General features: G+C 41.7%; 1 protein-coding gene across 1 annotated transcript; it reads right to left on the minus strand.

The window, feature by feature from the left end:
* Positions 1-1,264: 1,264 nt before the first annotated feature.
* On the minus strand, positions 1,265-12,850 carry LOC105382943 (protein limb expression 1 homolog). Its single transcript, XM_038112991.2, has 4 exons — positions 12,601-12,850; positions 8,067-8,257; positions 3,755-3,945; positions 1,265-1,692 (listed from the first exon to the last, which is right to left on the minus strand). Exons 1-4 carry the CDS (start codon positions 12,674-12,676, stop codon positions 1,320-1,322), a joined length of 831 nt encoding a protein of 276 aa, XP_037968919.2. The 5' UTR covers positions 12,677-12,850; the 3' UTR covers positions 1,265-1,319.
* Between the last annotated feature and the right edge of the window lie 4,881 nt (positions 12,851-17,731).

The following is a 17,731-nucleotide window of genomic DNA, read 5'->3' on the forward strand; positions in this document are numbered from 1 at the left end:
ATAAATACGAGTGTGTTGGGTCACCAGTGGGGTCACTCTATCGACGAACGAAAGAACAAGAATTGTCAAGCAATCGGCACGATTCATACAACAAGATAGAGCCATGGTTCGCGCAGCGCTCCGAAACTTCAGAAAAACAAAATTGCTGTGGTAACCACGACTCTATCTTTTTACATGAAGCGTGCAGACGCGTGTAGACGACCGAATGGCGTAGTGGTTAGTGACCCTGACTACTGAGCCGAAGGTCCCGGGTTCGATTCCCGGCTGGGGCAGATATTTGTTTAAACACAGATATTTGATCTCGTGTTTTGGATGTACCCGTAAAATGGCAATAGGCCCTTTATTACATTGGGACTTACATAACACTGGCGAAAAGTGGGTGCAGCAATGAACCTCTGCCTACCCCGCAAGGGAGTACACTGGTACAAGGTGTGAGTATTTATAAAAAAAAATGAAGCGTGCAGATGACCTGAAAATTCTTGTTCGTTCGTTCGTCGATTTATAGAGTAACCCCCCAGTGGCAATTAATGAGGATGTGACGTGGAATGAATGGCCGCGGATGTCCATTCGCTGTTTATTATTATGTGTCGGCTTAATGAGGCACGAGCCGATCAGATAAGGAGTTCATTCAATAATTATACCTATTTATTGTTGATACTGAAGGCAATCTGTCTTCTCTCTACAGGATCTGATATGAAATCTCTTTGACATTCGCAAGATAGAGTCGGTTGGTAGGTGTATAGATTTCGTGAATTATGTATTAAACTATTCGATTTAGAATGATTTTTCAGGTATAATCATAAGTGAGGCAGATTTAATAGGTACAACTCATACATTTTGAACTAGATATCACTTTCGAAAAGTAAAAAGTAGTGCCACCCAATGCTGGCGTTAATAACGAGTCAATCGTATAAGCATCATATACCTACTGACATATAGGCACACTCTGTATATTATGTAAACATAGCTACCGCAGCGGCACAGCACCCTGTATTGGTAAGCTCGGGCTCTCTGTAAACGGAATCGTTCCGACCCGTTGGCCGGGAGTTTTTATTTGATTGTGATGTTTGCCTGAACTTTCACAAAGATTCGTTTACTCGATCCCGGTAAAGACACCACTCCGTGCTAGGTACTTATTCTATACTTTTTGTATAATACAGCTCGCTAAACGTAAAGAAGGGATCTTGTTTTACTTCTCAAGATACTTAAAAAGGCACGTGACTCGAATAACTAAGGGACGGGTATGCGAAATGAAAGGCCAGTCTGCTTACACTACAAGTCTAATTCTAGATTAAAACTAAACGCTAGAGTCGAGGAGATCACTGTGAGGACTGCGGCGGCGGCGCCAGGCGGGCGGCTTGGAGGAGGATGTCCCTCTTCTCTTTAGAAAACCGGAGCTCTCTGGCAGCCAGCCTGGCTGAACGCAGCTCGCGTTCAGCTCGGGCCAGCTCCGTCCTTATCACTCCCGAGGTGGAAGCTGCTTCTCTCTCCCTCGCGGCCCACTCTCTGGCCATCTGCTCACGCATGGCGTCGTCTAGCGCACGTGCCGAGTAGTGTGCCACCACCTCCTGCCGCGAGCACTGGCGCTCGCGCATGGCGCGCAGGGACCCGTTCCAGTGCAGCAGCTGGAACACCGTCATCAGCTCCTGGAACTCCAGCATCGTGCGCCCCTTGTTCGCCTCCAGCATGAACCTGGGGGGGAGAGCGGGTTGTAGCATCGGGAAAACAAAAGAAAAGCGTATCGGGAACTCTTAACTTCATCATCATCTTGGGCGTATAAGGCCGTCTATGACAGACGATTTCATTAGTGACTGGATTTTTCGCGGCTATATAATCCGACACGGGAGCGACAAGGCCTTCCGCACCGTCATAGTATCCAGGTATCTTGTTTCGTATAAAAAGTCTCCTGGTGATAAGCGATTATGACTGGTAATGCCGGACGATAAGGATCGTGTTATGGGAGATTTTATGGGAACCTTTCTATAGGACGCCTATAAGGATATGCGACCTGGCAAAAGGTAAACACATTATCAACGATAATGGCCCTACTCAAGGGTGAATGGGATAATAACCCCGCCTCGAATGGGTGAAGAGTACTTACACCTACTCCAAAAATACTGTCGAATTTGAGATCGAAATAATTAATTAAGTTTATCATTAGCATTTCCGCTCGTCCAATGGAAAAAGCCCGCGGGGAGTTGAGACTTAATTGAAGGGTTTTGTAAAGTACTTTAATGCTACAATTTTTCAGTTTTTTCTTTCATTTTATAATTTATTCGCTATATTAGGGGTGCACGAAAAGACTTTGACTATGGTGGCAAAACTGGTCTATAATAACATGTATATAGCTTGAGTGTTTGTCACCGACACGATATAGAAAAAGTTTATTACGCAGCTTATGAAAAACTCTTTAAATACCACACTTAGTCGCAAGCATGCAAAAAATTCATATTTTACTCGTAATGTAATAAATCTCCCAAAGACTAATTAGCGCGACTTTTATAGCTCTAATCCATCTTCAAGATGTAGGCTAATGGTGATGTTAATCTAGGGCTTACGTACTTGGCTGTAGGTAACCTAGGCACATTAAGATACACTAACGAGGTGTTCAAGCCCCACACTTCCTCCGATGTGAGCATACAGTATGTGAGTTGGAACCTTGTGTGGGGCATTAGAGTATACAGGGGGAATTTTATAAGTGACTTCACCGTTGCCGGGTTAATTTAACCGACATGCTGAGCAAATTCTATAACTACACTGACTCTCTGTAATCACGAAAAAAACACAGCTGTTTCATAGAAAAGTTAAACATCTACTGAATTTTCATTTTCGCGATTTGAGAGTTACTCCCATAGTGAATATTGCTCACTATGACAAAGACGGATACATTCACCTGTCAACAGCAATTACACTGATAAAATTCCACCCTGTATATAGCAAACGCTTTGTCACATAATACCGCGGGTAAAGTATGAGGACTTGTATTTGACAAAGTGCAAGTTTGTGGAACACTCGATAGCTCTGTTGTCTAGTGCGCCTTAGGCATGACATTTTCCATCGCTTTTGAACAGTTTTATACAGTTCGAAATATCCGCATCGGAAGGGAATTAATAGAGGTACAGAGCTAGCTGGCTGGGTGCAATTTTGAATATTAATTTCGTATCGGCAAATCGGTTTAGGGGATTTGCATGAAGTTTTTGATGTGCTAATATAGAAGTATAATAACTTTTCAGGTACCTAAATTAACGGAATTTGTGGAGTGTTAATATTCACCTTTGTTTTATAAATACGATATTTGAGTTGAGGTACCCTTTTTAACAAAATATGTATTCACAAAACTTCCATTCGGGTGAAAAACAGTGAAATAGAAGCCTACCTAAAAGCACCGTAGCGGTATTTTACACCGCAGATAATAATAGAACTAAAATATCCTAAACGGGGAGATCTCGCGCTAGCGCCAGATGATGAGAGGCGTGGGCGCCACCCGCAAAACGACGTTGATTAATTAAAGTACAGTAATAATTTCTACATTAGCCATTCACCGAAAATTCCTCTAATAAAATGTCACCCTGTACATCCCGCCTGCACGAAGCTCTACACACTGCTGCAGACAGGAGCACCTCGAGGACAATGTCCCGACCCAACCTCAATGCTGACATTGACTGATGATGGTCACGATCCCCATTTGTGGGGCACCGACTTTGATGACGTACATCCCTGCCAGTCGAGTATGCACTAAACACGTAATGATTACCTAAAAGCGGCGATCCCGGCGCTAGGCTCCTGGTGGTGGTCAGCGTCGCCGGCGAAGGAGGCTCGTGCCTCAGCCACGGCCTTCTCGATGAAGTGGTCGGAGATCCTTCGGGACTCGTGGTCGTTGAACACGCTGTTCATGAGGGCGATCTTGGCGGCGCTGCGCCGGGCCTCCGCCTTGGTTGGGCAGTTCTGGGGAGGGAAAAGGTGGTTAGATATGAGGATGATGAAATCCTGTTATCCCTCATCAGGGACATAGGGACATAGTGGTTAGATATGCAGTAGATAAACATATTGGATGAGACGCGAGTGCGCTATACATGTGTAGGAGTTCATGGGGCGACCAACGGGCTTTCACCTTCGTTGGGTAGTTCTGGGAAGGAGAGGACTCGTTAGGTTTGAGATTGATGGACGACCTAATTTAGTGATTAGTGACCCTCACTGCTATGCCGAAGGTCCGAAGGCCAAAACAAGTTCGAAGTGAGTGTACAAGTGTTCATGAAAGTGTTGTTGGATGGGCATCCGCTTTAGTTGGGCAGTTCTAGGAAGGGAAGGTTAGTTAGATTTCAGTTTATGTTTGGGTGAGAGTGTCGATAAGATGTCTTGAGGTAGAGTGTTGGAGTCACTGAGCAAATAAATATTCCCTGATCGGTGTTATATTTCATAGCAATTTATATTTAAATCTATGAAAGGAAAGTGATATTAAACATGATAACATTCGTGGAGTTACTATAAATATTATACAGTCGAATTTTGTTACGGGAAATTGATGGAAACCGATAACAATTCAATCGAACAGAGTGGAGAAAGGTATCTACTGTATCATATTACTACTATAATCATTTTATAAATAACCAATAGGTACCTAAGTGGAAAAACAATTTTATACCCATTATGTTAAAAAGTTTGAAACTATAACTCATTATTAAATTCCCCGTATGGCGTTGGCATATTCCGAAAACTAAATTAAACTGCGCAGCGTAACAAAAGGAGAGAAAATTATTATAAATTATTATAAAACACGCCAACAGGAAGCAATCCATTTAGTTTTAAAACAAAACGACCTATTCTTGAGAGATTCACACGCGATTGGCTTAGCTTGTGCAGTTTTATGTCCCGTTATTTCCCCAAAATCATTGTGATTTTGCGATACAAGGATAGCTGAGTTACTAAACTAGCTGGCTTAGGGCGTCTCACGGGAAAATTCTTCAGTATTCCGTTCGAGAACTAAACGGTCCAACTAAATTAGTTATGAAAATATTTTGTATACATATATAACCACTGGAGCATAATATATCTATATCAGTATATATATAAGTAACCTAAGTTCCTTCACGAAATTTTAATATTTTCACGAAAAATACATTGGACTGCTTTAATATTGATGGCGTACAGCGTTTCACTCAGGGAAGGTGGAATTTTCCCTGAATTCAATTTCATCGCGTAATAAAGGTATGTGATCGATGATGATGGTACTTGCATTGAATTTTAATGTCATGTCTACAGGATAAGAGGCTAAAAATATACGACGCTTAATATTAGGTTAGGTTATTTACTAAGAAATTTGTAGTGAGTGTAAGTAAAAAGCACGAGACGGTACCGATTGTGGTCAGAAGAGGAAAGCCGAGGACCGACTTTTGTAGCGTTTCTTCGGAGAGTATATGAGGATGATTTTAAATCAATGTCTAATGCATGTTTTCTTGGAAATAACTTTCATTCCGATTAGTTCTTATTCAAAATACCTATGTATTGTCGCTGAAACTTTGCAAATGGCAGTTCTTGTTCTTGCCAAGTTGTATTAAACAAATTAAAAACTTCATTCGCAGAGCAGAACTGCTTTTATACGCTTCTTGAATTATAAAAATAGTTATAATTAAGAATGTAAATATTCATCATGTAAGCTCAAAAAGTTTAGAATTCTGACGTTGAAGTTATCTTTACAGTAAACTTGTATTAACCGCAGTTTCATCAACTTAGTTACCAGCATGAAGGTGCATGAGAACATTACAAAGCACGTATGTAAGTACTACAAATATTATAAACGTTTGTTTAAAGTTTGTTTGGATGTTTCTTACTCTTCAAAAATACATTACCGATGATTAAATTTAGTAGGTATGTAACAAGATGACATCCTGGACTCAGGGGCGTATTTACCCTAGGGCTAAAAGGGCTACAGCCCGGGGCGGCAGGCGGCCCAGGGGCGGCCGGCAGGCCGCCCTTGGACTTTAGGTTGAAGGATTAAAAATGCACAGAACAATATTTTAGGACGTAAGCCTAGAACGGCCCTGAGCCATCTTTGCAAATGTTGATTTCATGTCTTAAGAAATATGATAAGTATGAAAGCCGCCTTCATTCTTTTCTGAACCGGTGGAATAGTCAAATTTTTTTCCGCCTTGGTAGGTATTTTCTTGAAGGAAATCTAAAGTTTTTTTTTTGGATAACTCAGTCGCCCGCCCTGCACAAGTTTATTTCTAAACGTTCTAAAATGTACTCGTCTATCCAGATTTTTTTTTTCTTTGTAAGGTATCATTTTTTATGCAAATCTATCACCACAATGTTCCTATACATACGTAGGTCGGTAGGTACTCTAAACTTCTTCTTCTTTCGTGTCAGTGAACATGCGAATTTTTTAATTTGTCCAGACCAAAACGAAGCAACTTTCATAGCATTCTGGTTGGCCTGGTGTAAGTGTTCCCGTGTGCAGGTGGAAGGGCACAGGGGGCGGAGAGTAAATGCTCCATAGTCAGGGGGGCGGTACCACAGTCGCATAGGTAGGTTGGTACCAACGGTATAGCCCCACTTGCAAAGATTGTCCTTGCAGCAGCCTACCTCTGTTTGCAACCGATTTAGAGTCTTCCAAATGTGCCAGGGGAGACTGATACCGGGAGCAAGTTTTTCCTCAAAAGGTAGGAAAGGATCCTGGGGCTGCTTTTCCTACCAGAGCCTTAGCCTTGCGTTTTGTGGGTTTTCATCAGTTAAGGACACCACACTATTTAGAAACGCTCTTAAGGCGGGAAGGTGCGGCAGTATGTGAGTAAAGTGTATGTCTGTAGTCGCATTCTTGTTTGACTTTCTCAACAGAACATGCCACTTTTCGCCGTATGCTAGGGGGTGCTATCCCAGCCAGAGAGTAGACCTTGTAGAGCGGTGTCGGTTTGAGGCATCCCGTTACTATACGAACTGTGTCGTTAAGAGCAAAATCTACTTCTCTAGCATGCGCGGACCTTGCCCATATCATCATCAGCCAATAATCATCCACTGCTGGACATAGGCCTCTCCCAAGGAGCGCCACAACACTCGGTCCTCGGCCTTCCTCACCCAACCACTACCGGCTCTACCCGCCTAAGGTCTTTAGTCCAGCGGGCACGAGGGCGTCCCACGCTGCGTTTGCCTGTTCGTGGTTTCCACTCGAGAACTCGTCTACCCCAACGGTTATCGGTTCTTCGGCAGATATGACCAGCCCACTACCACTTCAGCTTGCATATTTTGACAGCTATGTCGGAAACCTTAGTCCTCTGACGGATAACCTCATTTCTGATACGATCCATCAGAGAAACCCCAAGCATAGCTCTCTCTATAGCACGCTGAGCGACTTTAAATCGGTGGACCAGTCCTACCGTCAGTGTCCACGTCTGTGCACCATACGTCATCACTGGCAGGACGCTGTATCACTCCGAGGTATTTTGGTGATGAGCAGTGCTGGATTTTTTAAGTATGAAAGCCGGCCTTTGTTCTTTTTTGAACCGGTGGAATAGTCTATTTTTTTCCGCCTCTGTATTTTTTAAGGAAATCCAAAGAAAAAAAAATGTCTCACTCAGTCCCCAAAGTTTATTTCTAAACGTTCTAAAATGTACGTACCCGTCTATCCAAAAATTCTTTTTTTTTGATCGGAAGATATCATTATCTATGCAAATCTATCACCACAATGTCATTATACATATGTAGGTCGATAGGTACTATACACTGACTGCTCTTTTTGTTTTCTTTCAATCCTTGATGGGGCGGAAAACTACAGGCGAGCCCAGGGCGCGCAATCTTTAAATACGCCCCTGCCTGGACTAATACATACGAGTGGAGGGCACGGGTATCAGCTAACATTAAGTCATTCACACCTCCTGCTTCAACGACCCCCTAAACCACACACCAAACCTATCCACCAACCACAGACACATTATTATTATTATTGTAGTTTCTGATTTTATTCAGCTCGGTAATGCACCAAGTTGGGAAGTTGTAGATGGTAAATATGGAATGTTATGTTGGGATGGGTCATTTTGTAAGAATTATTATTATTATTATAAACTATATCTTACCTGAAAGCTGCCGAAGCAGGCGCCGCCCGGCAACGTCACATAGCACACGTAGGGCGGATGGGCGGCGGGCACGGACTCGTAGATGACCAGCGCGCCGCCCGCCCCAGCGCCGCCGGGGGCGCGCGCCGCCTTCACCTGCCAGAACTCCTGCAGAGCCTCCACTACGTTCACTGTTGAGAGTACGCCATCCGCTGGGGAAAGAGGGCATTGTTAGCATATAGAATAGAATAACTCTTTATTCAAGAAAATTTTAACAACTTATGATTAAAACATACATCCCACAAAACCAAATGTTAATATAGGTTAGGTTATAGAGAGAGCAAAATTGTCATCAAAGATAATTTAAGTGGCATCAGCCAAGAACTGAGAACTCCGTTAGGATATAGGTTACGACATACAGAGTTCTTGAAGTCTGCCAGCAAAGGGGCAGTAGCGAAGATACGAGAGCAGTTGGAGTTCTATAGTGGAGGGGAAAGGTAAACGTAGCATGGATGCTCGCTGGAAGATTTCAAGAAGAGTCATTACAGTACCGATGGTCTGCATGATTGATTGATTGAATTATCAGCATAGTTGATGGGGTTATAGGGTGCATAGTTTAGAAGCCTTTCTACACTGTGAGAAAACTATGTGGAAAAGATACTATGTTCGGTATTTAAAAATGCATAATGTGCAGTGATTTAGACTCTTGTTCAGAGTAAATGAGATGCATAAATTTGAACTTGGACCGAAGCTTAAGCCGGTATGTTGGAGACGAAGACATAATACAGGTAAACAGTGGTTTCTTGGATTATGTGCTGGTTATTGGAATAGTGTAGATAAATCTGTGCTAGGAAACTTAAAAGTAAATTATAAAACAATGAAAGAAATTATGTGTTCACGACTACCACACTCAGACGACTATTACCTTTCTTAAAATCACTGAACCCCGAAAATAACTGTGAACTCATAATCTATGATGTCTGTGATGATACATAGGTATGTGCCCCGCCGCCGTCGCCGCGCAGACTGTGGAAACGCCAGCTATTGATATCTCGGCGAGCGGCGCCGGCGCAGCTTTCAGTTCTCACGGCACGCCCGACAGGTCTTCTATTCATCTAGAAAGTGCCGGGCTAAACTAGTTCTAGACTTCATTACAACAACCCTTTTAACGCACTTTTAAATTGAATCATCAACATCAATATGTATAAACGACAGGTCCTTGGGGTGAACGACCCGAGTGTTGCAGCTTGTCGTGTTTTTGTAATAGACTTTGATCTTTACATATTCATCGTTTATTAACAGCACAATCAACGGATTATGGAAGAAACCACTTTATAAATGAACGCCTGCCGCGCTGGGCTCTGCTAGACCGTTTTGCACCCACGCACCGAGGCACATGTCCAAATTAGGCATAATAGTCGTGGAGACTCGTCCACGTTCACACACTATTACAAAAAACGACAGAGCCCGAGACGGTTAGCAAATTAATTTATAGAATCGAATATTTGAAATAAAAGCACTCTTAACACCGCAATAAATGTCGTTTAGTTATTTATTGGTTTTCACTTCCAGACACTGTCGCTGCCGGTTCTGCGATGAAAGTCGACAGATCTACTTATTTAAATTGATTAATTCTAGCGTATGCCCGACTGCTTTGTTATTATTTATCTTATTTTTAGCTTTTACCTACATTTGCTTACTGTTTTTTTTATGTATATTACCAGAAACTTTTAATTGGGTCACATTCACCAAAACATACACCTCAATACGTATTTTTAACACATTTAACTTTCAACCATAACAAGCTACAGTTATAGATTTTTGCCCACTGCTTTTTTAACCACTTATTGTGTTGAAAAAAACGATATGGGTTAATTAAGTACACAAAGTAACACCTGACTCTAGTTATGCGCGGTCAACGACCATCAGAAAGCGAGCAGGGCAGGAGCAGTCTTTTTTCTGAATAATAAATGCGTTTTCGTTTAAAAACATAAAGCAATATTTACATATTTATAAAGGTAGGGACATGTAGGTAGCGGCCGTAGTAGTGTTGCGGTCGCGTCGGTCAATCCGCTCTATTTTTAGCTTTCCTTTGCTGTTTATTTTATTTCGAATGAGGGTTTTGCCCTGAGAGCCGACAGATATTGCGCACACGACACGAGATGCATCGCAATATTCAATTCGATTCTTTATTCGAATCACATTTGAAATTGATACTTCTGCCGACTGTACAACTGTTTGCTGGAAAACTATAAAACATAATTTCGATATAAAAAGAAAGACGACTCTCGACAAATCAATGGAGGTGAGTCCTTGAAATCAATTATCCAATTAAATTATTAGTTACAATGATCTAACACTCGTCTGGCGGGTACAGTATAGGTACATGGCCACAGGATATTTATTTTTACGACTTCATAATTAAAGGCAAGCGCACTGCGAGCGAGGCGGGAGACGGGCGGCCGAGTTAGCTTCTAATGAAACTGATCATCAACCAAACTGGTTTATGGTAAAGGATCCACCGAAGACATATATTTAGCAATAAATTAACAGTAGATAATGGCGGAATGGTCTGTTCCCTGCGTCTGCGCCGGAGTAACGGGACCGGGCGGCGACCCGCGAGGGATGACCAGACACATAAAACTTAGATAAATTGCGAGCCACAGCGGCCGCAGCCCCGCTGCACATGCCCACGTATTTAGCTTTAACTACCAGCTCAAATTAACCATTGTAAATTAAATTGCTAGCATTAAAACAACATCCTGCGCCGTGAGACTCCGACAGCGAATATGAATCGTAAATAATCCAGTTTCTAATTCAGCAAGACGGCCCCCAGTCGGAGTGGAGGCTTTAGTCCAGGGGTCGGCAAGTAGTTTTAGTTAGAGTCCGGATATTGGTCGAATTTTTTTAAAAGGTCCAGAAAAAAAAAACAACTGAAGTATTACTAAAAATAGTGAGAAAAATTGCATCGGCGGTCTTGAGCCAGGTTTTTATAGTTTGGTTCTCGTGAAGAACAGCTAATTCGAAGAGTGTCTTCTAAGTGAGCGTCTGTTAATCTCAAACAATACCAAACTTGTTTTTCAAAAAAATCTGAAAATGTTGAAAAAGATGTTTCGTATATGTACCTATGTCGAACCAAAAGTAGTCGCCAAATTCATGGCAAGTTTTTTGCAATGTTGATATTTTTCTGGGACATGTTTGACCCAAAATTCTTCAGTTGACACCTTTTTATATATTTACAAAGACACATCTTCTTGCAGATCGATTATTTCCATTTGAACTATTTGAAGTGACGCCTTTGGCAGATTAAATAACTTGGCAGCAAGGACTTTTGCTTGGCAGCCACATCTGTCCTTTCGGCGGCTGCATCAACTTCATGAAACAGAGATAGCTTGCCCATCTCTGCAAAGTCTTGGAACCTTTTGGCGAATTCGTTGCTAAGATCGGTCAAAAATTTTGTAAACACTGCAATGACTTCTTCAGAGTTCTCCTTATTATAATTATTATGGTCGTCGGTGAAGCTATAAGCACCTATGAACAGAGCGCGCGCGGCGACTCGACGGCGCGGGCGGCGCGGCGGCGGCGCGATGTTTTTGATCGATATCGATGTTGTAAAACAGATTAATTAGATTAGGTAGGCACTAAGTTAGATTGGTTCAAAATATTACTATAATATTCAAAGTATTTATTTATACTTGACATGCCTACATTACAATATTTGGCGGTCCGAGGTTCAACCTTTCACGGTCCGCAAACGGACCGCGGTCCGCCTGTTGCTGACCGTTGCTTTAGTCCAATGCCTCGTATACGCAGCCAGTGATACACATTGGCACAATTACGATGCGAGTGTAATGTGAACGCGACACCAATAAAGTTTCCCGTAAAGCGACAAAAATAACGAGCGAAGATGTAACGAGTGCGTCTCTATAATCTCGCTTAATCGTGCAATTTAAAGCTCCGTTAGTCCTTGATTAATAAAAGGATTAAAGAGAAGCTGACATCTGTCTTTCATACTTAAAAGTTAATGGCGATTTCATTTTATAGCTGGTGGTCGTGTTATTACAAGCTACGTATGTGGTTGAAAGTAGTAAGTTGGGTGCATATACAAATATAGGCAGGAGAGGAAGGCCGGCTCTTTGTTTGTCTTGTGCAGGCCGGGGGGCGGCGGGGCGGGGGCGGGGCGGGGAAGTGGTCTATCAGCTGATCCTAATAGCAAACACTGAACACATTCTGCGCTAAAACACTGCTCTACTTATTCCACTTTCACATAATAGCTGAAAACTAAAAGTTCAAGGAAAAAGAAACATTGAAAGTTCCAGATGAAAACGAGAATTATTTGCAAACTTTGCAATGGAATCGAAACTTAAGTCTACAGGGAACACACTCGCATGATTCCAGGCTTAAGTTCAAGTGAAGGTGGAGAAGTTGTGTGTAAGTATGTATGTTAGGGCGAATAACTTGCTAAATAGATGTACAGCGGTTGTTAGATGTGTTATGTGGTGCGTTGGCGAGGGAACAAAGGAAGGTGGTGTAGAGACAGGGTGTGAGTGCTAACCTCTGTAGACGTCGTCGTAGAGCGGCGCTCGCGCGGCGCCGGGCGCGCCCCAGCGGGACGCCTCGGGGTACACCATGCGCGAGGGAGGTGCGCGCGCGCCGCCCGCTGCGCACAGACTGCCGCCCGCGCCGCCGCCGCCGACGCCGCCGCTTCACTTTCGCACGGTGCACGGTTCGCGAACCCGCCGCGACACTAGTTTAATTGCAGTGAGTCGCCCCCGCCGCCGCTGCAGCCGTCAAGTCTCTATTCACGACCAGTCGGTGACCCGCGGTGCGTCCGTCGCGCTCGCTCGCGCGGGCGGGAGCGCGACGGAGCGCCGCCGCCGCCGCCGCCCGGGCGCGAATCCGCCGCTGCGACTGCGAACCGGATTTATTGTCGACACCGCCCCGGGTCGGACTCCTTTCGACACGGGAAATCTAGCCTTTTCACGGAAATATAGCCGCACTATCGCTGCGCCTCCTCGCCGGTCGCAGCCCGCACGCGCGCACTACGCATCGCGGCGCATGCGCAGTACAAAAGACATCAACGCGCTCACGCACTTCTTTTCGTAGCAAGTCGCGTAGGCCAATTATTAATAAAGTTTTTAATTAATTGCCATTTCTTTGCTAACTTTCTCTAACTTTTAATGATCAATTATTAAAGAAGTTTTGAACGATATTACTGGAGTCGTGTAGTTAAAATCTTTATATTCACCTAAGTATATCATAGAGCAGTTGTACTTTTTAATTAGGTAGCTTCGCTAGGGGTCGACTATACGCTCTCTAACTAGCATAGAACGATACATTGATGGGAAACAATGACCCAAAACATTCGCCTTGAGACAGTTGAAGATCACAAGTGGTTGTCGCCGCATGCAGCGCCTGCAGCCGAGCGGTGAACTATGCAGAGCGGCAGCCGGCGGGGGCGGGGGCCGCGGGGGACGGGGGGGGGGGCTACCTCGACCAGTTTATGTTTTAAATTCGCGATAAAAAACATCTGCAGCGTGTCATTAGCCGCGATGTCGCCTCCCCGCGCGCCCCGCGCTTGCATTTATTAATCTTATTCGGAGAAAACTACCGCCGCCGCCGCCGCGCGACATTTTACCACGCACTTATTTTTGGAGATCCGCCGGAGACTTTTTGAGGCTTTGGAGCGTTATTTTCGTTTTTATTAAATAAATGATAACAAGTGATAGATAGGTAACAATTTTATTAATATACAAGGTCATGCAGGATTCAACTATAGTTTTTTTAATGAGTCAAAATATACTTATTGTTTAAGCAGTAGACTGCATGGTGCTTACAGCAAACTCTAAGATAAAAATACTAGTTAATTATCATATATTTTTTTAAAGTGTCTGTTAACTAAGTACCAACCTGCAAAATGTTTTGAAGTCAAATCTTAACCCTTATTTTTCAGTTTTATTTTTATAAAGCGAAGAAATCACGTTTAAGAAACATTTTCTCCAGAAGGTAATAGAATTTTCCCTCTCAATAAAGTGGCCTACTCGAGTTACTATCTATCCCCGTGTTTTTCCAACAACTTTCCGAGAAAGCGCCTGATAAATTAATTAAAGAAATGCTCTCCACTCCCACCAGTCTAACTCGATATCTTCCTTTATTATCTGCGTAAATATCTGTGGTTGGAGACGTTGTCTGTTCGTTTTACATTAAATACGTAAACAATATAATTTTAGCCAAGCTTTTGAATTCGAGCGTGTTGAGTTCGAATCCTTTCATGCTTTTTATGTATCTCTGCCTACTCCGAGATGCGTCAGAGGCATTGAAGACTGGATGATTCATGGATACATGGACACGTAGATGTTTCGTTGGCATCATTACATAACTTACTGATCATCGACTAGCGAACTTCAAAATTCCGACATTCAAATTACCTATTGATTTTAATTTATTTGGCTGCTTCTATTTAAATAGATAGTTATTTAATATTTATAGCAATCTATTAATTTCCAAAAACCATACATGGCATTTTTACGGTTTCTAAAAGGTGAGGCCCGAAGGCAGCCGCTATTACTTGTTATAGAAATGTTAAATGGCTGATTCGATCAATGAATGCTGCGTTAGGCGTATTTAATCACCCATTAGACGTGTTTTTTCCGTCGCCTGCCCACGTCGCTAACAAGGAGGCCTTGCTAAGTAGGTTACATTTATGCTATCGGCAACACACCTTGTATACTTACCTCTATACTTATTACCTTTAATGCACATCGGCATCGTTAACACTAGAGTAGGCGCGCTCATTTAACTCCTGGGATGGTCGCGCGGGCTACATATGTAGCCCATTTGTAATGCCTCATAAGCACAGATATTTGATTGAAAAGTAAAACACTTTGCTACATTTCAACTACCATATCTATTTTTAAAATTTAAAATAAAAAACGTTTGAATGTTTCCTAATTTTAACAAAGTTTTTAACAAACAAAAACATACTCATAAATATCGATATTATTTGAGACCATCGCACAAATCAGATATATTTTTTAGTTTAGGACACAAAACTTATAAACTGATCATAGTTTCTTACAATATAGGATACAATATAGTAGCAGATGGTGGAAATTTACTCCATTTCATACCATTCCGGGACTTGTAGCTGATCAAAACTCATGATGATGATGGTGATTTCACATCACATCATCTTCGTCCAAAACTTCTAGATAATGTTCACTCTCCGATAAATGAGAACTATCGGAAAGAATTAACGGTACCATAGGACCTTCTTCTTCGGTTTCCGTCAAGTTATCACTATTTTCCTCGTCTTCCATAAGCCATCTCCGAATTTGACCTTCGTTCACCGCCATTATTACCTAAAATGATTCCAATTATTTTTTAGTGTTATTAGCTCAAAATAGAACTAACAAAGTAAAAAAAAACATATAAGTAATATGATACTACATTTCATATAAACGTAAATGTGCATAAAAAACTATAAAATCCAAAAAATAAAACAGAAAATCAGAAAAAAACACTTACCTAGAACGGTCGCGCGGGCTACATACGTAGCCCAGCAACTTTAGCCACTGTATACCTCAGGTGTCCGTGTGCCGGGACAGTGGGCACGCTGCTGGGGGACGCGGGGGTTCGTGAGGAAGGAATACACGGAGGGAGGGAGCGCTAGTGCCGTGCGTTCCAGATATTTACAACAAAATTATACCCTGGTCTACACCTGTAGCCCACGCGCCCACTCTAGTGTTAACTGAGTAGTAAAGTTGTAAGTCTCTATTTCCTGTAAATGCCATATTTTTTATGTATTTACCTTTAGGTATCTTGGATAGATCATAGATTATTGGTAGTATATTAGCTAGTAGGAGTGTAGGAAATTCAGTTGCATCATACCGATCCGTAACAATCATACCGAAAAGAGCTACAGTATATAAAAAAATCGGCCAAGTGTGACTAGCGCACGAAGGGTTCTTTGAGCGGTAGACCGTATAGTTGTCCAAAATGTAAACACACCTATTCACTTTTGAGTGACTTAACTTATTGTACCAGCTCCGCCAGTGGCCATATTTGTACATCTTCACCGCAAGGAATGGAGTCCCCATGGATTATCAACAGTAATAATACTTACGTCCGGCGCACCCTGGGCAGGCAGACTGGCTAATATTTTCACCACAGTGACAAACGCTAGTCCACGTCAGATACACGATAAGGAGAAGAAGTCCTAGAGGAATATTCGAAAATATAATGGGCTGCTATTATTGACTGATGATGAGGATTTAGTCTTCATTGTTTTAAGTACTTATTGGGATTTGGGATGCATTTAAGTAATAATACTTCTGTTGATGTTGATGAAATTTTAAGTAGGTATGGTATTATATCCAAAAATTTCTTACAGCTTTTAATGTACATATGTATGTATTCCATAAAATCTTCCTTGTACAAATTTCAAAACCACTGTTATGTTCAAACTCTATAACAAATTATCCTACCTCAAAAAATTACTGAGAATCGCCTTCTCAATAATTTTAAGTAAAAACCTAAAGTTTACTAGCCCAAAATTTCTATGAAAAAACCTCCTGAGGCGAAATTTTCATTCATAGGTCTCCTTTGAAAACATTATCTAAATAAATACAGTTGGAGGGTTCCGCTCATCTCGCATAATCTTTAATGACCAAAACTCATTTCGCATAACTCGTATGGTCTAAACTTTTTTGGCCGAACCATCACTTTGCCAAGACTAATGTCGCATAAGGCTCTTTTCGTCTAAAACTCTTTAGGCACAGTCTTTAAACACCTAAGTTTCATTTGCTCAAATTTATGTTCGTCTATACCTATGTATAATCTTGTTTCTCGTAATGTTAACTTAATAAATAATATATTAAGTACGTAGTAAATGTACAAATTGTGGTATTTTTCTCCTACATCCCGAAAATCACGATATTGTATGATCAAAAAATCGAAAGTTAACGACCAATATAATTATTACAAACCCCATGAGATCGAAACATAAAAATAGGTGCGACGACGAGCAAAGCGAGGTTTTCCAAACAGCGGAAACAATACAAGGCACCAGTTTGCGCTATGTAGGGAGACGCTCCGTCAAAGTTAAAGCCAAACGAATATTATTACTTTGTACCTATAAACCTAATAAACCTATGCCATAGCATTATTAGGCTATTCAAGATTTGGCCATACCAGTATTAGGCTAAACAATGTTATGCGAAATAACTTTTTACTAAACGAGATTTTTGCCATACGATTTTCGGCGTAACGAGACTTTGACCAAACGTTACTATGCAATACGAAATTAGGCAAATAAATCTTATGCCAAAAAAGGTAGAACCACAGTTGGATCTGGTTTAGAAGTTTTAGAACCGGTGTTACTATTGATTTGTATGAAATCTTTTGAACAAAAACCAGTTCTAAACCAGAATTTTGTTTAGTCTAAAGTTTATAATTAGGGGGATATTCATTTGAAAGCTATTAGCTAAACTGTCCAAATCTAAGGCAATGCTTTTTCCACTAGATCCTATATTTGATCTACTTTATGTTACTATGTGATTTACTTAAAGATCCAAAGTGACTTGTTTGATTGTCCGCGTGTATTCTTTCTAAATCTCACCATCATCACTGGCCTCTTGTCTGTAACAGAACTTTTATTATTTTTCTGAGTAATTTATTTTAGTGAC

Source organism: Plutella xylostella, chromosome 5 (genome assembly GCF_932276165.1).
Source record: "Plutella xylostella chromosome 5, ilPluXylo3.1, whole genome shotgun sequence".
NCBI lineage: Eukaryota > Metazoa > Arthropoda > Insecta > Lepidoptera > Plutellidae > Plutella > Plutella xylostella.